At 34.8% G+C, this 25,619-nt stretch overlaps 3 protein-coding genes across 8 annotated transcripts in view; 2 read left to right on the top strand and 1 right to left on the bottom strand.

The window, feature by feature from the left end:
• LOC122528727 (fl(2)d-associated complex component-like) overlaps positions 1-23,679 on the top strand; it is an 89,511-nt gene extending 65,832 nt beyond the window's left edge. For 4 of the 5 annotated variants that reach the window (XM_043654161.1, XM_043654151.1, XM_043654179.1 and 1 more), the window contains exons 3-9: positions 11,923-11,985; positions 17,654-17,721; positions 18,019-18,133; positions 19,363-19,531; positions 19,604-19,746; positions 20,143-20,273; positions 20,679-23,679. In XM_043654161.1, coding sequence (XP_043510096.1) covers positions 11,923-11,985; positions 17,654-17,721; positions 18,019-18,133; positions 19,363-19,531; positions 19,604-19,746; positions 20,143-20,273; positions 20,679-21,024 — 1,035 coding nt within the window. In that variant the 3' untranslated portion in view covers positions 21,025-23,679. The remainder of the gene's footprint in view (positions 1-11,922; positions 11,986-17,653; positions 17,722-18,018; positions 18,134-19,362; positions 19,532-19,603; positions 19,747-20,142; positions 20,274-20,678) is intronic. The other variant, XR_006306654.1, reaches the window with a different exon arrangement.
• LOC122528745 (pancreatic lipase-related protein 2) lies at positions 1,349-9,452 on the bottom strand. Its single transcript, XM_043654197.1, has 6 exons — positions 9,338-9,452; positions 5,560-5,659; positions 4,988-5,136; positions 2,849-3,084; positions 2,539-2,782; positions 1,349-2,187 (listed from the first exon to the last, which is right to left on the bottom strand). Exons 1-6 carry the CDS (start codon positions 9,390-9,392, stop codon positions 1,952-1,954), a joined length of 1,020 nt encoding a protein of 339 aa, XP_043510132.1. The 5' UTR covers positions 9,393-9,452; the 3' UTR covers positions 1,349-1,951.
• LOC122528756 (protein FAM98B-like) lies at positions 15,148-17,347 on the top strand. 2 transcript variants are annotated; one of them, XM_043654220.1, is made up of 3 exons: positions 15,148-15,292; positions 16,219-16,636; positions 17,250-17,347. In XM_043654220.1, the coding sequence occupies exons 1-3, from the start codon at positions 15,245-15,247 to the stop codon at positions 17,258-17,260; spliced, it is 477 nt and encodes a 158-aa protein (XP_043510155.1). In that variant the 5' UTR covers positions 15,148-15,244; the 3' UTR covers positions 17,261-17,347. The 2 variants fall into 2 exon arrangements, with proteins under 2 accessions (XP_043510155.1, XP_043510166.1); XM_043654231.1 differs by having other exon boundaries at positions 16,219-16,633; positions 17,250-17,340.
• Positions 23,680-25,619: the final 1,940 nt, after the last annotated feature.

Below are 25,619 nucleotides of genomic sequence, written 5' to 3'. Positions count from 1 at the left end.
AATTAAAGCAAACCCCAGTTATTAAACTAAAGTTCACCAAAGGTGTTTACTTACAACATATTCCCCCCGAAATATGAATATGCATAGAATCGCGCGATCTAATTATCAGACACGGAGAAACTAGGCTGACGATCCAATGAAATTCAACCTGATTCGATTTCTTTCGTGCTTGGAAGTGACTGCGTCCATTTTCCACGATACGAACGGGGAACAAAGCTCTGAAAAAGAGGGAAAAGAGATACTGTCTTGCGTTGATGCCCGAACCACGTCGCATTGCAACTATCTACGGTTCTCTGTCGTTGACAAAATGAAGGAAGAAGCTAGCCACCAGCTTTATAGAAATGTCTCTTTGTTGTCTCGACGAATTGGAACGTCTCCGATACCAACAGGATACGTTGGAGTTTCATATAGAAAACTTTTGATTTCCTTGATATTTCTTGATACAGGAAGCGGGGAAGATTTATTGAAATTGAATTGGATTTGTTTCTTTTTATTATGTTCAGAAATATCTATCGTAACCACATGTAAATAATAACCATAGATCAACTGAAATATCTAAATACAACAGTAATTATTGATTCACTGCGATATAACTAATAAATAAATATTGTAATAAATAATCTTAAAAAACACATTCGTGGAATGAAAGGTAATAGTTGAAACTTCAAATACCGTGTCAATAGTAATTTAAAAAAATTAGTTTTCGATCATTTTGAGAGTTCATATATTTCAAAGATTGAAGGATTTTTGACATATGTACATCATCAAATAAAATTACAGACATCGCTCTTCTTATTTATAAACATCTTGTAGAAATCATAAAATTTGTTTAATTTTCTTGATCATCCAGTAAAATTGCTAATCATTCTCTCTTTCAAAAATTGAAGGATTTTTTTGACATACATACATATTTATTTATGTCGTCAAACAAAGTCATAGGTATTTCTCTTCTGATTTATAAAATTTTCTTCTAAAAGGCTGCATAGTTTTTGAATATTTCTGGTCCAGTAAAATCACAGCAAGTGAAGGAAAAACTCGATGCGGTATTGGAGATCAGCCAGCTTCCCTCTTCTTCTTTTTTTTTTCTTCTCACTTTTCGTCCTTATTGTGCTTCCGTAGCCGACTTATGAAATGTTTAACGCAATTACCCCCTCGCCCGGAGCAGTCTTCTTCTGCAGCCTTTATCGATTGTCTAAAAATATGAAATAAGAAGGTGCCCTTGGAATTTCCATATTTCGAGGGTGCCTCAGAAATAGCAGTGAAATTGCAAGCCATTTTGCCTCACATCGCTGTCCGTGATTGTAAAAGAGGGAAACTGCGCCTTCGATGATACACAGTGAACTTTGCAATTCTTCACCATTCTTCTTCTATATATCTACATATCTATCAGTGTTTTTTATTTCTTTCTGTGGTTAACTTTTGTAAGAATACTTTTATCATTTTCTTGAATTCTCTCGTGAAATAATTTCTTAATATAACTGATATTGGCGAGTATTGAAGAATTGCAGGAATTATTACAAAATTTAATTTCTAAACTTCATTTGTCACTGTAAATAATTCGACTGTGCTCTGATTTTTTGGTACTTCCATTTCTTTCTTTCTTCTCCGATCTTCGTACATCTTTCATTTCTAGTGCAGTTGAATTTTTAATTTCTTTTTCATTCGAATTTTACTGTATTTGATTTGTTTGTATAACGTCTCTTGCCATTTTTGCAGGCCATTTTTTCATAATATTGTTCCTTTCGCAGAAAGGAAAAGAAATTATTCCATAATATTTCTCGTCATTTCTACAGTAGTTGAGAAAATCAGACTTATGAGAAATCACACTGAACCTTACAGTTTCTTTAATTTCATCCAGTAATTAGCTGCTTGAAATTCTCGCGTCTCTCGTTTCTCTATGAGTTTTATTCAAAGAGTTCAGGTCTGTTCGTCTGGTTCATCCAAACTTCTATCATTTCCCTATGTATCCAGTCGTGTTCCTCGCGAAAGGTGCTTGCGCGTTCGTTCTTAGATAAAATTGCCCTCTGACTCTAGAATTCGCGGCAAATCCCATGAAGACATCAGGCGTCCACGTGCAAGCTACGTGGATGCTGGGATGCCATTTTGGACATCGACTTGCGGAGAATCCGAAAGGATTTGTCACAGATTCGGCGTACAACATCCAGGCTCTGTTATGCCCGCAGACGACTAGATTGGAACAAACAGCAATAGAAATTAGATTATAACTATAAGACTGATAATATATAAGACTGATAATATTCTAACTCTAGTATGAACAATTATTGAGATTCTAACTCTATTATTGAGATAATATTCTAACTCTATGAACAATTATTGAGATAATATTCTAACTCTATGAACAATTATTTTTCTTTAATTCTTTGGTAGTTTGGTAAAAATATCATGGAACTCCACCGAATTTCTGTTTTAGTTCTGTTATACTATTATAATAGAAACTCATGGAAGAAATTGTATTATTGTATACTTTTAACTTCTCCAAGTATAATAGAGTAACTTCTAAAATACGTGAGTCCATACTGTACTGGTTGACGAGCCTCGACATGCTTCTCTGGATCACGCTCTCCAAATTGCACCCAGGTTGAACAGGTGTGCCACCGTTTGGATAAAAGTCCGCGTGTCCCAAAGGACTCAGAAAACCAAAATTCCCACCGTCGGTGTGAATCACGTCTACGAACATCGCGTCGCTCCTCGTCAGATGTCCATTCTTGCCCGTGTTCATGTAAAGGGGATAGGCCGCGTCCAATCCCGTGATCCTTCCAATCTTAAATTGAAAATTGATAACCGGTTACTTTGGATATGCGTCACGCGTTTGAAACTTTTTCGATACCTTTCGCGGCGCAAGAGCTTTCCCCATGAAACCGGCGATCTCAGCCCCCAAGCTGAAACCAATTACGTGCAAGTTGGCCAGGGACACAGCCCCCTGAGCGTCCAGCCAGTTCACCAGACGGGCGACCTGAGGTCCGACTGTTCTCGTGTTTCGAACCGCTGTCACGTACCATGGCAGCCCGGCTAGCTTGGCCCAGTTCACCAGGATTAGATTGTACTCGCCTCGTTTCAGATAAACTGAAAGACGTTCCGTAACTTTTGAGGGAGAGAACAGTTTTGCTGTCGAAGGAATGGAAAATGTGGAGTAGGAGTGAAGAATAATAATAGGGGATTAGAATTATTTTGGACCTTGTTATTTTTACACATAATTAGAATTCGATGGTGCAAGAGAATTTGTATGAATAAGAATTTAGAATCACCTTCCTGTTTTCAATCTCGTTTCAAATACGCTAAAAGGTATCGAGTAATTCTTTTATAGTACTTTTTTTTTAGGAATTCTTCAACCTTGGAAATATTCTTTTAAATGTGACATCTGGATATTAAATTAATGGACGAAATGCGTGTGCGTGAATGTCACTTCTCAAATAACACTTTATGTTAGAAGAAATCTTATTCTTCTTTATTTCACTTATGTTTCTTGTTCTGAGATCGACAAATTAAAATGAATGATTCGATCAGAGTTTGACTATTAAAAAACCTGAAAAGGCGGAGGTGAAATAGAGAAAGAGTCAGTAAGTGAACCTCGAATGATAAGAACTTTTTCATCGCCTTGGAATCTTCAATCCTTACAAATATTCACGCGTGCCACTAGACTGAGAATGTTGATTTCTTACAAATTTAAGATTTCTATCCAAAGTGGACATTTATTCTAATATTTAGTAAACGAAACGAATTCTCCATTTCTTTGATTATCTCCAGAATAATATAATATTACCACGCGCGTGCGTATTTTCCACAAAAAAAAAGGAAAGCAAAGCAAAGATCATTCAACAGCGAAATTCAATTCAAGTTCAAGTGTGCCCTTTTCAGCCGCCATTCTCGGCATGAAAACGAGTATGTAAACGCCAGAAAGTTCTCAACGATTTGGAAACTTGTCTGTGGCCAGTACGATGGAGTTGGTCGTTGAATAGGGAGGAGAGCGAATGTCACAGTCGGAGGCGGAAATATGGATCCCGGGTGCACGGCGAAGTTTCCATAGTGAAAGGCTGAACTTTCGAGAGATCTGCGATTCATCATTCTGTCAAAATGTCTTGCGATGGCTTCTCCGCTTGATTCTTGTAACTACTAATGTCGTCAGCCTAGTTCTATCAGTTTCCGTCTACTGGCTGTGTCTTGGCAAATCTGATAACATATAGATGTCGGTGTTCTCCGGTGTTGATTCGTTAGAAATTCTACGTCTGTCAAAGGAACATTTCCGTGATCGACAGTGCTAAATGGCTCGAATTTAGTTGTAACAAGGTAAATGGGATCAAGATGGTGCACGGTCATCTAAGTTGGAATCTGTTGAAATTCAATTTTGAATTCTGGATAGAATAATTAAGCTCGTTTGTATGTCGCGAGTGGACTGTTAATTTTTGTGTATTTATTTTCAAACGCGAAATCACGGAGAATATGTGTAGTATAAAAATATATTTGTAAAATATAAGTGTAATTTCATAATTAGTGAAAAACAATTTTCTGCCAAGATTCTATTTCTTTAATTACAAAAGTTAAATATTAATTCTGTATTAAAGTTATATAAATTAGTGAGAATATTATATAATACAATAATATTATTTTTATTTTTCCACTTACACAGAGCTTTAAAAATGACGAGTTTTGTGGATTTTATTATTTTTATTTTTCTGAATTTAATTAAAAAATGAAAGATTATTCGATCCACTGTGTGCTTTATCGCAATAAAAGTGAAATTTCTGATTTTTTCTGAACTTTCAAATATCAAAAATCTCGTGAATCTTTGAATTCTAAAATATAATTTAGTCGTCGTAAGTTAATTTAATTTCACCTTAATAAGTAAGTATGCGTCATTGAACATCTCGGCATGGAACAGGTTAATCAAACGAGAAACTCTGTGAGATGAATGATTTAATTAAAAATGATTCGTGGTTGTAACACGTGAAGCTAGTAACTTGAAGAGTACCGTCTCTTATTGCCGTGGCACTTCCTGACGTTGCACTCTCGCTGTATCCGTGAATGAAAATTACTGTTGGATATCTGTCGTTGAAATAACTCTTCCGCAAGGAATACGGGTCTGAAATATTCAACGTTGTCCCGCAAGTTGGATTCCTCCTAATACAAGGGAGAACAATAATTTTAGAATTTAGTGTGACAGAACATTTTTCATTTCAATTCTGCAATTGTTACTTAGACTTTCATGACATGATCTAGCCATTGAATAATATGTATTCTGTGTATAATAATTTAATTGAATAATTTTCTATTTTCATCCTGTTCAGTTGAATTAAAATTTGTGAATTTATGAAACCTGGTAATAAATATTTTAATTTTCTACGCTTGAAATAAAAAATTTGTGAATCTGTGAACCCTGATGACTATAATAGGTCTCCGTCACTATTAAAATTTGCGAAATTGTTAGTTAAAAATTTATCACAAATCTAATAACAGATACACTATAATAAAAGAGGTGTCCATCGCCAATAGAATCTTCAAGTTTTTCTAAAAGCGATGCTTTGAAATTGATCGTGAACGTACCTGGTGAAAAGCAGGTACTCTATATCTCGATCAACGTCGATCGGACAGCAGTAAGAACAGGTACCGGCTGGAAACGGCGTGACAAGCAGTGGATTCTCACCTGGCGACAGAAAACAAATGTAACTTGGAATGTTCATCGTTGCTCTTGCATGACGACGCTTAGTCTCGTCGTGGTCTTTGTCGTTGAACCTAAAATTGGGCACGTGATGTCGTGCGCATTGCCGATTCCACTTTACGATTTAGTTCTCAAGTCTTTTATTCTGTAACCCTTTTCCCTCAAAGCTGTTCTTTCACCAAAGAGATTTACATCATATATTATGTGGTTTGTAAGAACGACTAAAACAACGAAATATAATAATTAGAAATTAACCATTTAGATTTGGAAGTATACGAAAATCCATTTTCTTTTCAGAGTTTTTGTATAGCTTCATATTTCAAATTTTCCAACTTTTATAAATTCACGTTTATGGTTCCGCTAGCAATCTGAAATTTTATATTTTGATATTCTGATATTATACAAAATTATCACTTTAATTATCTACTAAAATTTTACAGTACAAATAAGAACAGAAGTAAAAAATCTTTTATATTTTTTTATGAAATTTATTGGTAACTAGTAAATTTTGCGACGAAATAGAAATTTTACAAAGAAAATATAACAGCAATTTGATCACCGTGTTATTATTATTATTACAGTAGTAACAATAGCACTATAGTAATAAAACAGTAGTTACGAATTGCAGCTTAAATTTAATATTATAATAGTACTATGGTATAAAGTAATTTATGAAAAAAAAAAAAAAAAGAACAGACGTTTGACCCTTTGAATATTTAGTCTATTAAGTATCGTACAGACAATCTTATGAACAATATTAAAATAATTGGTTTACTTATTAAAAGTTCAAAGAGGATAACACATCACAATTGAATAAATGGTTCAAATGATGTATTATGCATGTGCATGTGTAAAGATGAATACATACTAATCAATTTGTTCGGTAAACTCTCGGTGATTTTGTTAAAGAATTCTTTCCAACATTTCAATAAGCGTTTTCACCGTGACAGAGGGTTCGTTCGAAGATACCAAGGAATCAAAGCGAGTAATTTTTATTGCACGTTCGCTACCTTTGTGAATAATCTATCCCTCGGAAATTCTACGTTGAACTCAGAGAAACATTTATCGTACGGCGCGGTCCGTTGCCGATAAAAATTTAATCGCCGTATATCGTGCACGATAGCAGATCACGCGACAGATCGGCTCGTAACGAAGACGGTTGTCGTTTGTCCTCGGCCGAAATTACGGACAGCGTCTCGCGACGTGTAACTGACGCCCGGCAAAATTTACCAGGCCATAAACGCCGTTGCTGATTTACGTTCCGTTCGCGCGCAGAATTCCGGCTCGTAACGCTACGCGCGGACGGCTCGCGTTTATGGTTTCCACTCAAGTATTAAACCGCACAGCACCGCATCTGTCACCGTATTGTGGACACGACGTTTCCTTCCTTTCGCTTAATGAAACGGTGGTAGATTTCGTCGATGGATATGAGAAATTCATGGTCAATGTGATTTAGAATATTGTTGAGTGGATGTTCGTTGATTGAATATATACGTATGATATATGAAAATAATTCAGTATTGGTTTCAGTATCGTCACAGTAAACTACAGTGGCCATACGCTATTTGTCGCCGATTATGTTTGGTTTGTTAAAAATATACATGTCTAGGAGAAGGTATATGCAGTAAATGATGTGTTTCAATTTTGAATGTTATTTTTCTTTTTAAGTTATAATTTAAGGCTAATTTATTTTGATAAAATTCAGACAATTGTGTAATTTCAAGAAGCTGTAAAAAGCAGTTTAGATTCTTCTTTATTTCTAATTCATTTTTTAGTACATCGTTAGATGACGTATCTAACAATTAGATATGTTTTCTTGGTAAGATATCAGTTTTATATTTACTAATATAAATTTTCAATTAAAAATTTGCTCGGCACACGTGTACACGATAAATTTTTAAGTGTAATTTTCAGCGGACTTTCTTACAAAGAAAATCTTAGTTTATATAGTATTGATTTATTTTCACACGATTATTCTATCTTATTCAATTCAGAATGAATCATATTCAACTGGACATACTTGACAAATTTTCAAACTGAATTTTCTCGAGAACAGAGCCTTCGATAAAAGAAAAATCTTACTCTTTCTCTTCGACTTATTGTTAGTTTTGTACACGGAAACTTGGTACAATTGACTGAATAAAATAAGAACATAGTAAGCCGATAATTTTTCACAAAATCTGATATGCAATGCTTGACATCGACAAAGATTTCTTCAACGACGGTGAAAGTGTTCGAAAGTGTAAATAGAAGTTAATCAACCGCAGGTATTATTGTAGCGCGACCATAAACAGAAGTGCGAAGAGTCGAGCGAGATGGAATTGTTTCGAGGAAGCCAGACTGTCGTAATATCGATCAATAACAGTGTTCATTTAACAGGGAGACACGGTGGCTCGATAACCGTGATCTTGCTGTGAACGTGAATTTATTTACTACCGTCATATCGCGACGATAACACGATATCGCGATGATTAGGTTTTGTTAATGTATCGATAGGATTTTAATAATAGCATCTGAGAAAGCTAGCGCGCAGCACGCGCTAGTTAACACTGCTAATTTATGATAATGCGATTCTCGTTGAATCTCGTTCAGCTTGTTCCTAACACTTTTCGAAGTTCGGAGTGAAAGTACATGTAACATGTTGTTAATCGGTGAATAAACCTTGTAATTACTTTCCAAGAAGTTCTCTATTTCAATGTGATGGTTATAATGAAATTTATAACTTAATTGCAGTATTTAATAACTTCGGTTACATTTAAGAGAGTAATCATTCTTTTCTTCGAAAATAGTTCACTTGAATATTAAATAATTACAATGATATTTGCGAGAGAAATTATTCTCGTATTCGAAGGTATTTAATTTGAATATTAAATGATTGTAACATTTATAAAAGAAACTATTATGTAAAAGCAATTATCATTTAGTTAGTACGATGTATTAATTTTTAATTAGACTCGAATTAATGTTCTTTCTTCTCTCCCATTCAAAAATTAAAAGATTTATCGAGTGAGAAATTAATAGTATCAAAATGTGTAACATTTAATGATTAAAAACGTCAATACTGCCTTTCAAAATTCATTTTATTGTTACTTCACAATATGTTATTATACAAAGAGTAAAATCGTTGCAACTATTAAAACACACTTTACACAATAAAAACATATCTACGTACTTTCAAGAAGTGCTGTATTTTAGATAGAGAACACGATCCACGAATAAACAAATCTTTTGGCGCGCACAAGGGGGAAAAATTTCCACAAACGCCGAAACCATGTCCGTGAAAAGAAGCATTCAGAGATTTTGAACGAAAAGCTTTTAACGAAAATGGGTCGGCTAAGGTGATCCGCCGAAAATTTAAATAGACGGTATTATTCGCTTCCTTCGTTCCGAATACGCGCGCATTACAAACTCTGCTTCACTTGGAACAAAGGAGAAAAACAAGCATTTTCTGCCGCTTTCAATTGCTTTCACCAATCCCGTTCCCAACGAAGCACCGAGAATTAATTAATTGCTTTGTGAAATTAATCAATGAAAGAATTCACTCGCAACGATTTCGTCAAATGCACGCGACGTTCTATATTAATAATAATTAAAAAAAAAAAAATCACGCGTTCAAGGATCAATGAAGCAAAATTATTAATAATTGAACGAATTAGTGATTACCTTTTCTGACGACGATTATGCGACACAACAGGGAAGTTAGAAGCAATGGCACCATGTTGATAAACGAGAAATTAAAAGCGAAAGAACCGTTTGAAAAACAAGATTCCCGTCGGCAGTAACTGTAAGAGCAAACTGACAGAAATCGAGAGTCGGGATCTGTAGCACCTCGGTTCGAGTATCTCGAGCATGACGTTTCTTTTTCCATCGATTTTAGACAATTTCTTTTGTTCTGGACCATTAATGCCTATCGTATAGTTCAAGGTAGTCAGGTTCCAGTCTGGAGTGTCGTTCTGTAGAATTTTTGTTTCGCTGCGAAACATTCTTGGATGATTCTTTGGAATTTTTCTTACAAGGACACTCGAACAGGTTTCTGATATTGAATGTATAATTTAGGAATCTTCATTGTTATTTTAGAATATAAATAGTGAAGATTATTTGTTGGGAAATACCAGAGCTAAATACATTAGAATGAAAAGAAAAATTTTGACAAATGTAGAAAATAATGGCACCTTTAGAAAGATCACAGAGAAATGAAATCTCGTAGAGAATTATTTTACGTATTAAATATTGTACAATAATGTTATAAAATATGTTATAAAATATGTATGTGATATTTTGGACATTTATTTTACATTTTGTATTTTATTTCTACTTATTTTGTATATATTTTCTCTACGATTCTAATTGCAAGTAAGATCGATAATGCACTAGTTTAGATATGAGCTCGATAAATTGGTTGTTTCGCAAATATTTCACCGGGATGAGAAAATATCTGCGAAGAGTATCGTTTGATCGATTTGCTATACGTGCTATAACAATTACTGAGAAAATCGGAAACAAATAAATTGCAGGCTAATCGAATGCTTGATGGACTTCTTGGCTCTGATGGAAACGATTGCAAATTCACTGGCGATTGACGCTGTATCGAATTGAAATTGCGCAATTTCCTCGCTGTAATTCTATTATCGTGACGACATAGGATTTTGAGCAGTTTAGTCAATTGTAGTGATTACACATTACGAACTATACTTCTAGAAATGGTGAAACTAACGGAAAGAACAATAACGAACGATGTGATCAAGTGTATTGCGCAGAAGTTTGAATTGAATTATAAAGTTTCGAACATTTTATACTTGTGAATGTTTCGAATAAATATTATTCAATATTTCCTAACGTCAAGAATTTCAATGAAATTCCAATAAGGATATGTTATAAATGCAGAAAAATAGAAAATAATATTATAACTCGATTTTTGTGCGTTAATGCAGAACTTTTTACCAGATGGAAAATTTTTACCTATCGATTTTTAATAGATTTTCAACAGATGAAACGAACCTCTATTCAACTCTCAATTCCTCTAAATCTACGCAAGATTTCACGCTTCGATCACGAACCAAATTCTTCGTATTAAAATTAACTTGAAATCCTGAATACATTGAACTCGAGTCCGTCAATACGACAACAATAAACAAGATGGAGTGAAACATGCACAAAAATCTCGCTGTCGGTAAACCGGATATTAAAAATTGGCTGGAACGAAATTTCCGGTATACAAATAGCGGACGATTTCGCTGTGTGATGGTTCTTACAAAACCGGGAGTGTAAAACTCGACGGCGACTGTCGCAGAGGTTTTCATTCGATGTCGGGTGATCCTGCTAGAGGACCGTCCGGTTGTTCCGCACGTACGTGTATCTGGGTCAGGGTGCTTTCCAGATATTAGGGGGATGATGCGCAAAATATCCCCACCACGGTGCAACATTGGTACAGCAACTTTTCACTGTGACGCACTAGCTGTGGACCATCTCGAGTCACGGCTTGCCTAATTTTCTATTTAAACCACGCTAAAGATCACCCCTTTCAATCGACGTCTCAACAGTGTTTCCTCTCTCTTCTTTCTTTTCTTTTTTTGCTTCTCCTTTTTGGAAATTTTAATTCAGACGATCGAGCCTTTTAGAAATTGAATTGACGAATTGTTTCTATAAATTTATCTATCGCAGAAAGTATACTATAAATATATTACTAATAGTTATATATATACATATAGCTATAAATATATTACTAATATAATACTAATTATAATTATTAATAGATATTTGTAACAAATAAATTACTTGTTTTCCTAATAAATTTGTCACAAGAAAATAGTACAAATAATTATTGATAATAATTGTTTAGTTAAATAGTTAAATCATGTATTGTGAAACTTTTATTCATTTTATTTATTTCATAAATGACTCGTTTCATTTATATTATAAATAAGTCATTTTGCAATTTTTATGTAGAGACGTAGTTTTTCAATAACTGAAAAGTAAGTTGCAATAGTAAAAGGAAACTGATAAAGATATAGCATCGATCGAGTTATAGTATAATAATAGAACCGGAACTACTATTAAAGCACTATATCATAGTTGTTTAACTTTCTACGAAAATGTCCAACCTTTCAACTTGTCTCTTCTCTTCGAAAGAGAAAAAAAAAATCAATTTCTCGTTTATTGTTAACCTGTTACTTTGTATAAAATCTTTGCCAACAAATACATAGATCTCTAATGAAATCTCTGTTCACAAGTATATATTTTTGTTTCAGGACAAGCTGTTAACGAAGCTGGAAAAGAACGAACCGGAATTAGCGTCCTCTCAGGAAGACGAGGTGAGCGAGCGATGTTTTCTTCAATTGCGAAAATATTTATTTTTTGAATATTTCTTTACCTTAATGAGCAATTTCATTTTGTGAAAATTCCACTTGTCTTATGGTTAAAGATATTTAGTATCAGAGAAATCGAACAATAATACAATAACAGAGTAATCGAATTAATATGTACATGATTGATATTACTCGTACATAATTGTTATTCAAACTAATTTTCATGAGTAAATTTGGTTTTTTATATAGTTCATTATTGTTCCAGAATCATAACTTAATTAATTTTTGTCAATTAATTTCGAATATATATGCATTGACATTCAATGTGTATGAAAAGTTATCTTTTAAATCTAATCCACTATGTTTTATGTAATTGGGTTTTTTTTTTTCTCAAATCTACATCAATTATCTACATCAGTATTCTATTCTAGTATTCAATCAGTCTTCCCTCTAACCAGTCAAGTTTGAACGATCTTCAATCCTCTCGTTAGTTAGCCATAAAAATCGAACATTTCCATTCATCGAAAAGCTATGGAGTGGTAAATTACCACTTGGCGTAGAACGAAAAAGATTTGCCACGGAATGCCGTGGTGGTCCTCGATTTAATTAACACCACGAAAACACTCTCCACTTTCCAACGTAGACAAGGTCAGCTGCATTTTCTAACGCGCCTTTTCCGTCTTTTTCTTCGCGATTCCTCGTGGTAACCTCGTTACTTTCTCCCTTGCTGGCCAGAGACGAAGGCATAATCAAGCCTAATTCGTCATTTCGCCGGAAGGAGAGGCGATGATTGGCGAGGGAATGAAATTTTCACGGTACACCCGCGAGAAGAGAGAACGGAGTAAAAAGAAATCGTCCCCCTTTTGATGTCACTGCGAGAAAAACTTCATTGAATCAACGAGATCTCGATGCCTTTTTAGAGACTGATTCGTCGAGGATCTGGATTAATTTCAATTTGTTTGAGCCGATTGGAAAGTTCTGTCGTGACGCTTTCTCGTGTATTTGAAGACTTTCATTATGATTGAAACTGTAATAGTTTATTCCTGACAAAATGTTAATCTGATCGTATTAAGTTTGGTGATTGGATATTATGATATGAAATTACAAATGTATAGAAACAGCGTGGATAATTTTATTATTTATTTGAACTGTTGAGTTGATACAATTTATTTTTGAAAAGTGATATACAACAAACAGATTGATATCAGCAAGTGTTTTATTTTTAATCTACACGTAATCAGACAATGAATTCACATGAAACGTTTAAAATCATTTATAAAAGACATGTAATACATTCATTAAAATTTCTACGAATGTTTGTTGTAAATGATACTAAATAAATTCGTAGTCTGTTTAAATTTTCATGGAACTTTTTAACAAGAGAAATCATCAATATTTCAAATCAAGACAACAGGGATATTAATACGAGAAAAGAAATATTTCGATGGGAGAGAGAAACAAAATAAAAAATTCAACAGCGATATGAAACAAATGAATTATTCATCTCGAAAGTCATTTAATAAAAATTCCAACCCTTCTCGTCGACGGACGAAAACGACAGAATTTTCCAGTCTCGCAAACTTCCAGTATCGAACTCAATTTCATTTCGAATAACCCAACGTTTCCAACCACCGTACCTACGTAAGTTGCGAGGTGAACGAACGTAAACTATTTTGAAGGGAGAGAAAAAAGAAAAGTTCACGCGATAGAAAAAGTTCAGAAACGCCTGGCAAGTTTCGTGGCTGGCCTCGATCTTAAAAAACGAAATTCGCGTTATTTTCAACCTGGTGAATGGTTATTTTCAACGACGGTGAAAGAATCGGTTAGATGGGTGGGAAAGGAAGAGAAGATGGACAGTGACCCAGAAAGAAATTAATACACCAAACGAGCGACGACACACAGAGGGGCTGCAGAAGGAAATTTTCGACGGTCAAATGGATCTCTGTTGCATAGAGAAAGAGAGAGGCCTTTCTGCCTGTTCGAAAGACAGCCGCTGGTCCAGAAAAGTTGCAATTTCCAAGCGAATAGGCCGCTCAATGGGTTGAAAAAGTCGATTAACGAAGCTGACAAAGTGGTTGCCACGATCCTGCGACTCCTGACGTGTTCGTCCACCCTCGAGCAGGCTATTAATATTCCAATTTAATCGACGCTTCATTTAGTTACGTTCGTTACAATATTCCGTGTCTGCAAAGGCAGGACTTGGCCGAAGCAAACAGGGTTATTTCACTAATGACTATAATCGAAATGTCTTGTGTTTACTAGACTGTATATTTTTAGGAATAAAATTTGGAAAATATTTTGGGCCTGGATAGAAAATTGTTTTACCAATTATTGCATAGAGTAATGCCTTTTATACACTTTTATATGCATTTTGTGCGTCTTTGCATCTTCAAATACAATTTGCAGTCCAATTGTCAGAATCAGTCAGGAAAGTTTACATAAATATTTCAATAAAAATTTTACGTAATAAAAATTAAATTTTCTCGTGCAAAATATACGTAAAATATCTCATTTTATTTTATTTAGCAAGATCTAATATACATTTACAACGATATCTGAAAATCTTCTGACATCAGTCTTATCATAAACGATATCAATTGTATTAAACATAAAAAGGTAGAAACAAAAGACGGAAGATACTTGAAATCTCGGCGATCACGTTGTATGTTTCGTGACTATGTGAAAAGAAGCCAAATTGCATCTTACAGGAAACGATTGACTAACATGTTTGCACCAAAAAAAAAAAAAAAAAAAAACAAAGAGAGAGAAAAAGAATTATATAATTTGACGCGAGTAGTCGACTTTGTTATTGTCGACGAGCAAATTGATTTCCTCTGTGAGCGAAGATAACTATCGCGATTATTAAAGGTCGTGTTAAATAAACGATTCGACAAACGATAACATTCGGACAGGCGACGATAATTATCATTCGTGCACCTCGGTTCCGGTATAATATCTTTCGAAGCAACGCCACGTGCACGGAGGATTCTTCCATTATTTCCGGTTGTGATCGTGACAACGAGCATAAAGAAAATAAAAATATACAAAATCGTAAGCCTCTGCGGAAACACAAGCGACAATGAAGACAGCTGATAATGACAGCCAGTCGTGATTTCCTTTTTTTTTTTTTTTTTTTCAATGCACCGGGTGCAATATCTGACGGATCTCGTCCTGTCTCTCCTTTTCACGTAATCGTATCGTGACTATTTATTCGACGGGCCAAAACCGAGAGAAACAGTGTCGAGTGTCGGAGATACCAGTAAACATGAAGTATCTTCTCGTTTGCAGCGTGGTTGCATTGCTGGTGCTCACAGTAAGCAGACCTTTGCCTTTATTTATCGTGCCCTCGAACGACGAAAATGTTATTTTAATTATACCTCTGGTCCTGTTGACTCTTCTTTTTTCCTTTTTTTTTTTTTTGCAATTCAATTTCTCGCACATATGTATACGTAGCTTGGGCCAAGATATGTGTAACGAGGTTGTGAAAACAAAAATTAAATTCTGTTCCGAGAGTGTTTGGGACAATGGAGATCGCGAAACGAAAATAGGGTCAAGGTCGGGCGGAGGAATTTTTAACGCGGAATCAATCTACTATTCATTGCAACAGTGTAATTGTATTATTTATTGAGACGTCGAAATAATATATAGAAATAATTGCAATGTATTATTTATTAAAGTATCGAAGTATTCAGACGCTATATACGGAAGTATATTTGTTGCAGTAACGAGGCAATGAGACATTGTATTTATTGAAGTATAAATTGAGAGGACTAATACAATGAATGAAAATAATATGTATTTTACCTGCAAGTGAAATAAATTACATGATCAGTATATTATTTGTAATATATGTATACAGTAGAAACTTAAAAAAATGAATTCCTACATGATTTCTATATTTTTGTAAGTGAAATTTGTTATAGAATAGATTTTCTGTTCACAATATATTGAAATAAAAATTTAATAATTTTAAAAGTCAGTAGTGAATATTTCGAACTGTTCTACTTGCAAACTCGATTTACAATATATTAAACTAGAAGCTTAGAAATGCGGTAACGACTGTTTCTTTTCCATTGTACATTGAAATCACAGAGCAAAACACATCCTTTTTACGTTAACAGTCTTAAATTAGGAATCAAAAAGTATCAAATTGATTATCTTTGCAACCTCGTTATATGCTGGCCTGCACTTATATTTCTAATTAGAAACCTAAACTAACTAAACTGAAAACAATTCGAGGTCCTTGCAGCTTCCTCGGAGTCTCGTTCCTCCAATTTTGATGACTCTTATAGCGGCAGCAGCGAACGAAAGAAACGCAGCCCTCAAGATCATCATGGAGGACCACCTCCTGGACCACCACACGGGCCACCTCCACCACCACCTTCTGAAGATGCAATAAATTTAGCGAGTACAGCGATGCCTACCGGTGGATCTTCTGGATTTGTGACTATGAATAGAGGCAGGAGGGCTGCTCAGAATGAGGGAGGTAATGGTGGAGGTGGTGGAGGTGGCATGCCAGGAATGGGAGGTATGGGAGATATGGGAGGTATGGGAAGTATGGGAGGTGGATTTGGATTTAGCGTGGGTGGAGGAGCTAAAGCTGGAGCTGGAGCTGGAGCTGGAGCTGGAGGTGGAGGTGGAGGAGGTCAACCTGGTGGTGAGTTGAAAAGATAGGAAAAATGAAAATATTATGAATTATTGTTAGAATTACAGAGGTTCGCGAAAGTATTTGAACACTTGTTGGTATTTATGTCGTGAACATTTGAAATTTCATTAGTACTGTAATGAAATTTTATTAATAAAATTCAAATTTGAAAATGTACGGATATAAAAGTTACAAGATACATAAACAATTATTTAATTCTGTATTATATAGATAATATAAAATTAAATATTTTACACTGCGTCTGATTAAATTTATGAGTAAAAATTTATCTATTTGCACATCTGTCATTCAAACATCTATAGGAACATTTTATTAATATATTATGTCAAGCAAGAAATGTGCAGTAATTATAAGATATATAAATGTGTAATAATTATAAAATATTCATTAGATTTCTTATATTTTTTATGTACATTTTCAGATTGTCTCAAATTTTCATCGTGATTGCAATCATGATACTTGTGTCCTTGCTATGGCGAACCACTATGTATTATTATAAATGAACATTAATTTTACCAAAAGCAATTGCATATTTTTGTAATTATAAAATCGAAACATCTAGTTTCACAAGATTGAATTTTTTAAAACTTTCTTTATGTTACAGGTTACGTCTAAACGTCATACCTCTAAGTCGATGCAATAAAACTTTATGAAAGGTCAAGGGATTTGTTGATGTAGCTTAGGTTTTGAAAACATTGAAATAAATGAATTGATAAAAAAGAAAAGAAACTCGTTTTTAAGATATCATCGTAACCAAATTTTACCCTTAAATCCAGATCCTTTACATAAATTTCTCTTCTTCGGAAAAATTTACGAGTCTTTGCCTGTTTAATCGTCGTAAATTTCTGGTGACCAATTAAAAACTTCCTAATGGAATTTCAGTGGATTTTCTTTCGTTGCTTTACGTGGATCGTTCGATGAATCTCAAAGCAAGGTCGAGAATGATCAAATTAATACGCTTCGTCGAGATGAAATTCTAATTAGTCCTCTCTTTTTTCTTTCTCGTAGTGCGTGATCTGTGTGAATGCTAGGGCCACGATGCAAACTGCTCCGTGTGGTCATCGGGTTGTTTGCAGGTAAAACCATACTTGCAGTCTTCTATAACACATATGTATGTTATAAGTATCTGGACACTTTAGTGAATTTTTAATAACAGTTTTTAATTTTATGAAAATATAATATAATAGAAAGTATGATAAAATGAAATATATCTAATAATTGGAGACATTATTTATAATATTCTTATTATTTATTATTCTTCTATTATTTATAATATTCTTTATGTTAGTTACTGCTTGCCTTTCTGTCAATTTGTTAGTTTATTTTATTCTGTATACAAATGTAGTAACATCTTTCTTCTAATCATTTCGCAGACGTTGCTTCGTCAAAACGATACAAATGGCCGTCTCGCAGAGGCTTTTACCGTTGAGATGCGTCATATGCAGAGCAAAGATCCTACGTCTGAAACAGACCCTCATCCCTCGGGACGTAAGTAGTGCAAAATAATCAACATCATTTTCTTTTTCTCTTCAACCCTTGCGCTCTCTCTTCCTCCCCTTCTACCTACTTCTCTCCCTCGTGGTCGAAGAACCACTCCACGACATCTTGCCATCTTACGATTATTTCGAGGCGCAATTTTGTTCACCCTCGGGGTTGCATAAAAACGCGCGCAACCAGAATAAAAATGGTATTGCCTGCTGGCCGATGTGATTGCACCGGTGCGAAAACGGTCGTTAATTAGAGCGTGCTGGAAAAGCCACTCGTCGTCATTTCGCCAACGCGACCGAAATAGGTTCGTCGCGTACAACGTGTGACCGTTTCTTTCTTCCTTTTTTTTTTTTTTTTTCTTTTTGCTTTGTTCGAAACGGTTTTAATAAATATCGTCGCTGCTTCTCGTTCCACGCAGTCCCGCAATTAATTTCGCGAAATTTTCGGACAGGTTTCACGGGGCACGATCCGTGAGTAATTCGTTTTGTTCGTTCAGCCTCGCCGGAATCCACGTGCTCGTTCGTTTAATGAAACTTCAAAGCGATCTGTCGTAACTTCGTGTACATAGAAAAACAATTACACGCGTGTGATGCATACTCGATAGAAATGAATCGATGAAATTTTCTCGAGGGTGTTATGGTATTATGTGACAGTGGGAGTTTTGGGAATTTTTAATTATATAATATAGATACAGATTTAATTATATAATTATATAAACTTTCTTATGTGTGGAAATTTCAGACATTCGTAATCATTTCTGATTTAATTATATATAACATTTTAATATAATTTTATTATATATTTTACCTTCTTGTCCATCCTGTCACAAAATACGTAATTAATTCAAAAATGTGCTGATATAAAATATGTTTCATTTAATGTACAAAATATTGACGTAATAATAACATAATACTAAAGTTTCGGTATTAAAATGATATGAATATTAGATATACACGACAAATAACGAGGTCCAATATTCTCGTTAATTATACAATTTATCTCGTAAAACCTCTGAAATGATTAATTTAACTTATCAATTTATTAATGATCAATATTGCATAATCAGTTTTATAAAACATTTTATAAAAAACGTACACAAAAATACATTATAATTTTTTTTATGATATACAAATGTAGTATCTTTTTCGTGAAGAAACTTTTACTTCCAATGTCTGCTTTCAGAAGCTTTCGTGTATTTTTATAACACTTAAAATATCCGTATTTTATAGTATTCGATGTCAGGGAAGTCTTGGGTTCTGCCACAAAGTGCGTCAGAGTATAACATGGGAACAGGCGTGCCGGTTGGAGTGACTGGTCCCGGTGGTAGATGGGTCGCTGGAAATGTGCCAGCCTCAGCGTCCTTATACTCTATGGCCAGTGGATCATCCTCTATTTCTGGTTCGTCACATCTTCAACAGATCGCAACGTTATAAATCACTACCATTAATAATATTGTTTCGGTTTTCATAGGAGTGTCTTCCGTATCTTCTACGAGTTCGTCTTCTGCAAGTAGCACAGGAAGCTCTAACCTTGGGAAGCCTACGAGGGTAAGGCAACCTTCTGGCGCGACTCTGAGACGCTCGCAGACGCAATCCATGAAAATGAGAATTCAGGTCGGTTTGACGTGCAGAAAGGACTTGCTTTCTGATTTTGTATCACCATTCAATTGTTACGCGAGTTTCTTGAAAGCCAAACTGAGCAACTTCGTTTTATTAATTTCTTGATTTTCATTGTACATCCTATGTTCAATTTTTAAGAAACAAATGAATTAATTTCATGGAAAGAATATGACACAGATAATGGTAAATTTAATAATATTTATAATGTCATTATTTTTCTGTTTATGTAATTTAACAATATGGCTCTTAAAGTAAAATAGAAATTGATAAAATAATCCTTTAATTTAATTGGTATTGGGAGTATCTATGAAAATGAGAATTCGGGAACATTTCGAGATTATATATTAATATTAAATTGATATGAAATTGTTTTATTTTAATTGATATTAGGAATATCAAGATCCGGTTCAGCAAATCGCTGAGGAGGAAGAGGTGATGAGGGAAAATCGGGATCGCAGATTGCCGCCGATCAAGGAATTCCAAAGAGACTATCGCGCGGGAAAAGCATCGACTAGGATAAGGTAATAAATTACTCGTTCTTTTGTGCAAATTTTAGATTTCTCAGAATAAATTAAATATGAAAATTTGAATTTTGTTTCTAAAATTATTTACAATAAAATAATAGTTTTTGAAAATCTTAAAAATTTTGTAACAAATATTTATATCTAAATGTTTATAGGTAGTTACTTGTGAATGAAGTTTTAATATGAAAATATATAAAAATATCTAAAATATAATACTTATTACGACATATATAGTAACACCGAATTTCTACGCTTATTTCTTCCATTGTGTTCATGAAATTTTATGTAAAAATCTACGATAAAAAACACCTCCCAAAATCATCCTGCAATAGTTCCATTCCTCCTTTGCTAAATCTCAATTGCTTCGCGTCCGACTTTGCATGTTCGACTTTTATTCGCCAGATGTGCTCAAAAAATCGTGACACAATTGGAAACGTCGCCGAGTCCGAGGGACTTGAGCAACGTGACCAGTTCTTCGTCCTCGTCGGCGAAGTCCACGTCGAAGAGGCCTCAGTCGGCGCCGAAGTTGTCGGTGGTCCAGGAGATCCAGAAGTCGAAGAAGGAGAAAGAGAGGGAGAAGGAACGGGAGAAAGCGGAGAAAGCTCGTCAGAAGGAGGAGGAGAAGGCGGAGAAGACCAGGCAGAAGGAGGCGAAGAAATTGGCCAAAGAGGAGAAGAAACGAGCGAAGAAAGAAGCGAAAGCGAGGCGAAAGGAGGCCGAGGAAGCCCTCCTCAGAGAGGAAAAGTAGTCTTCGAACTAGTCGAACAGGAGCGACGGGTAGAAGTTCAGTGCGATCAATAAGGTATTCCAAGACCCTGCAGATGGGATTTTGAATATCGATTGATCTCGTCGTGCTCGGGGCTGGTTCAAGCTGCCTCGCGAGCGCGATCATTATTAGGAAAAAGAAAAAGAACGGAAGAAAAAGAAGAAAGAAGGTAAAATCAAAGGATTCGTGAGCATTTTGTAATTCTTAGAGCCTAGTTAGAAATTTTTCTCGGGGAGATCGCTCGATTTCGCACGGTGTCAATGGCGCCAAGTGAATGGCGTTTCATTGTGGCGAGAACGGGTCTATTCATTGACTATTTTTTACTGACACGTTGACTGACACGCGAGATTTCTACGTTAAATTCTAATTTGACGTATTCGAGACCAATGACGTAACCGTTGCTTCATTTAATACCTCTACCGAATAGCCAAAGACGTAACGTGTACGTCATTGATTCAGATCAGTGTCATTCATTTCTTGGATTGCCCAGAAAATTTTATTTTAGTGAAATCCACTGTAGAGTAAGGTCTTTGAAACACGTGTTGGTTTTAACATCACGTAAAAAATTACTGTGCTACGAGCATGATCATTGACGTATGAAATTAGTGAGGTCAGACATAATGTATGTGTTTGTATCGTAGCTTGAAAGAAAGAATAATTTAGTGAAAAAAAAAAAATGGAGTACGAATCATTTAAAATATCGGAGATAGATCAGTGGAAGCACATTCATTTTATCTAGTTATTAGATGTCATTTCAAGTTTTTCCTCCCGTGAAATTCATTTTATTTCAATCTAAACAAAATTGATTATTCATTATCGATTAAACATTTTAAATTGAAATATAATCTAAATTATTATAGAAAATGTAATTTAATAATTTACCAATCTTAGCGTGAAAAGTTTCTAAAAATGAAAACAGTGGCAGTCATCGTGTTAATCGAAAAACTAGGATAAGACATTTTAACGTTTTATAAAATAAGCGAGACAAAGGTTGCATAGGCTTTCGCGATGCAGCTTGAACCACGAGAAGCGAATCCCGAGCACTGATGAAGAACCTTATAGCGGCGATATAGAAACGTACATATATCTAAGATAACCTAGAAGCGGCCAAACTTAGTAACCTGTCATATCGAGTTATCGCGGACTAATAATTACTAATCGATAGAAAGACTTGAGAAAAAAAAAAGCGTAGCGCTACGTTACATATACATATATATATATATATCATATATATATATCATATATATCATATATATGATATATATGTATATATCATTTGATTATTGCGTAATCTTTAACCCTTTTGTCCCGGGCGTTTCCTTTTTGTAGGAACAGTAAACCTCGTGTGACGTTTTGTCGTTACTTTTTTATAGGATCGTCGAAAACCGTTCTCATCGATCTAATAAGCGAACGAAAGTAAGAAAAGAGACACCCGAAATCGTCGGTCATTTTAGCGGTTTGACGGAGCACACCGATCCGAGACCTATTTTTCGACTCTGCTTCACGGACAATACTTTGAGAAAGTGTAGTTTAATTCGCAGTTACGAATCTACCCTTTGTCACATTCACGGAGAGAAACGTTACGAAGCAACTATTTATTGGTAGACTACGGATGTTCATGAATTTTGGATAAATTTCGACAATACACATAATACGCAAAGATGGAGAGTTAAGAAGTTGATATTAAATGTAAGTTACTAAAATTGATTCATGTTATGAAATTGGAGTTTTTTTTGGCAAATCGACGAAACAGTTTAATTTAGTTTACTAGACATCATCTGTTTTACAAGACATCATCTGTTTCTTTTTATTACCGACTTAATAAGAGAATAATGTTTCAATAATTAAACTTAAGAAATACCGCTTCGTAATGAATTGAAGATTCCCAGTCAGAGAAGAGATTCGTCACATCAATATATGTACATATATAATTGATTTCGTAATTCGATTCAGCCTACATAACAGGTCTGAATTAATTCGAGGCAAAGAATGTTTTACATAAAATCGAATGCGAGATACGTCTTCAGTTTATTTATTTATTTATTCCGATCTGCATTCGAACAGTTTCGTTAAAATGCGAATTTAAAATAAAACTACAAGAAGGAAAAGAATTGAAAAGAAATGACACAGAAATTCAAAATGAACATCCGTAGTCTTTAGCAACCCTTTATCATTCGATCATGCAATCGATAATCCTGTTCCTCCAGTCGATTCGTAGTAGCCATCATTAGTTCGTTAGAAACTCCACTAAATATTGAAACCGTTTGCGTTTCCCCCGAAAACTATCTAAAGAGAAAAAACAAAACAAAAAAAAAAAGAATTGGGGATAACCGGACAAGAGAAAAAAAACTCCATGATACTTTTATCAGAGTACTGATTAAAAAGTACTGATTTCGACGGCTAAAGCGATACGTATACCGTTCTTTTTCGCTTTCGTCCCTGCCGAAATGAATTATTTCATCCCTTTCTCCGCGCACGTGTGTTTGTGTGTGTGCGTGCGTGTGTACATATGTACTCGCCAGACGAGTACACGTTTCACTCGGGGGAGATAGACGAACAATTCGCGTAAAATACACGATGATAAGCCTAAGCGATGACGCAACGGTTCGATTAATCGAAAGGAAGAAAAAAAAAGAATCACGCGAAAATGTGTCTGTACGACCGAGTAATGAAGAAAAGAAGAGGAAGAAGAAAAAAAAAAGAAAAACGAAAAAAATAATCAATAGTACAATACCGATAGATAGATTTAACGACGAAAGCCAGAGTTTCGAGCGCAGTGCGTGCCTCGTTTATCGACTTGGTGATTAATACCGTAGATGCGTAGCGTTTTATCGACTCGTTTGAATCCTCTTCTCTCTCTCGAGAAGCTTGATTAAATCGATCGACTATTTACAAAAAAACTATTGCCCTTCGCAACGTTACCTTTAGACGCTATTTCAGAGATCCCCTTTTACCCTTGTAACCCTTTCACTGGCCGGAAACAAGGTAATTATACTCGTTTCACGAGTAACCAGTCGAGTGTGTGCACGCGCGTGATGAAGTTTACAAGCATTCTTGTTAATTCGAGGTGGTTGGTTATTATTCTCTGACTTGCATTCAAAGTATACTGGCTTTGATTCGGCCCCTTGATGATTTTTCTTAGGATGTTTCCAAGGATTATTGCATATATTTTTAATGATATAGAAAATATTGGATCGTTATACAAGTGATCGTTAGCTAGATAATATATTTTTTATAATTTTAATTTATATTTTATGATATTACATATGATTATAATATTGATTTACAATATTTTTAGTATAAATCGATTTAATTATAACATATTGTATTAAGCTTCCTATTCTAATTTTATGGAAGTTTCACAATAATTTTTGATTGAAACACCACGTTACTTGTAAAATGATCCAATTATCGTGTTTCAAATACTAAAATTTATCATTGCAGATTTTTATTCATTCGTGGGAAATTCGAAGCAGTAAAAATGTACACAATGCACATCTATAATACGTAAGGATATATAAAAATATCCAGAGTAGAATTTATCATAGTGTTTAAAGTTTACAGTTACAATATTTGTTTTATATAATATTGCAAAATTATTTTAGCGTGTATTTTAATATATACGAGCAAATTAAACAAGTGAACAGAAATTAACAGTCGTCAAGGGGTTGAAAAGCTGAGTATTCGAAAATCGTGAATTTTATTAAAAAAGACAATGATCCAGTCAAAGGGTTACCGAAATACAAAGACGCACGACCAGAGAGGGAGAAAGAGAGAGAGAGAGAGAGAGAGAATAAACTGCATACATATTAAATATTACACGTACTACTTCTACTACATTCGCGGATAAGAGGAACGAAAGAAGGAGGGAAAAGTAGGTTGAACATCGCGAGTATACGATTCACGGTTACGAGACTAATCCGCGATTAAACCTCCTTGAAAACTGTTCTCGCCCTTTGCCCCTTACCCCTATACTTTTTCAACCCCTCGGTTCGACGAGCGATACTGGATAAAACGATGCTCGGGGTAGAATTAATAATGGTCGAATCGATATTCTATATTATTATTAGAGACAAACGGGATGGTAGTATCGCCCTTGCTGCGAGATCGGTTGCGTGGAATTTCGAGTTTTCGTTTAGTCCAGCGATCCGTGGAGAGGAGGCGTGTGCCAGCATCGCTCCGCAGCCAGCTCAAGCAGCTAAAAATCAAAAGCAATTTTTTACAGCGCGCGACAATGATTTACAAAAAAGAAGAAGAAGAAAAAAAAAGACGAAATGATATCAAAAGAATCGAAGAAAATGATCGAACGAAGCGTAGAGACGGATAGATTTAACATTAGAACTACCAGAATGATCAAAAATGATCAGTCTGTGATTTTTCTTGGGAATTTTGTAGACTTACTTTTGTAGACGTATATTTTTAGCGATTTGAGTAATTTAATGATAAAGTATTCGAGATGAGTCGCGTAACTTGTCCATTCCAAATATCTTCAAAAATACCAGTTCAGCGAGAAAAATGTTTTATAGGTAAATCAGTACAGTACATGTTATTTCGCATTATTTGCAAAATAAAGAATA

The sequence above is a fragment of the Frieseomelitta varia genome, unplaced genomic scaffold (assembly GCF_011392965.1).
Source record: "Frieseomelitta varia isolate USP_RPSP 00005682 unplaced genomic scaffold, Fvar_1.2 scaffold_13, whole genome shotgun sequence".
NCBI classification, from domain to species: domain Eukaryota; kingdom Metazoa; phylum Arthropoda; class Insecta; order Hymenoptera; family Apidae; genus Frieseomelitta; species Frieseomelitta varia.
This window is presented reverse-complemented; position numbering and strand designations above follow the sequence as displayed.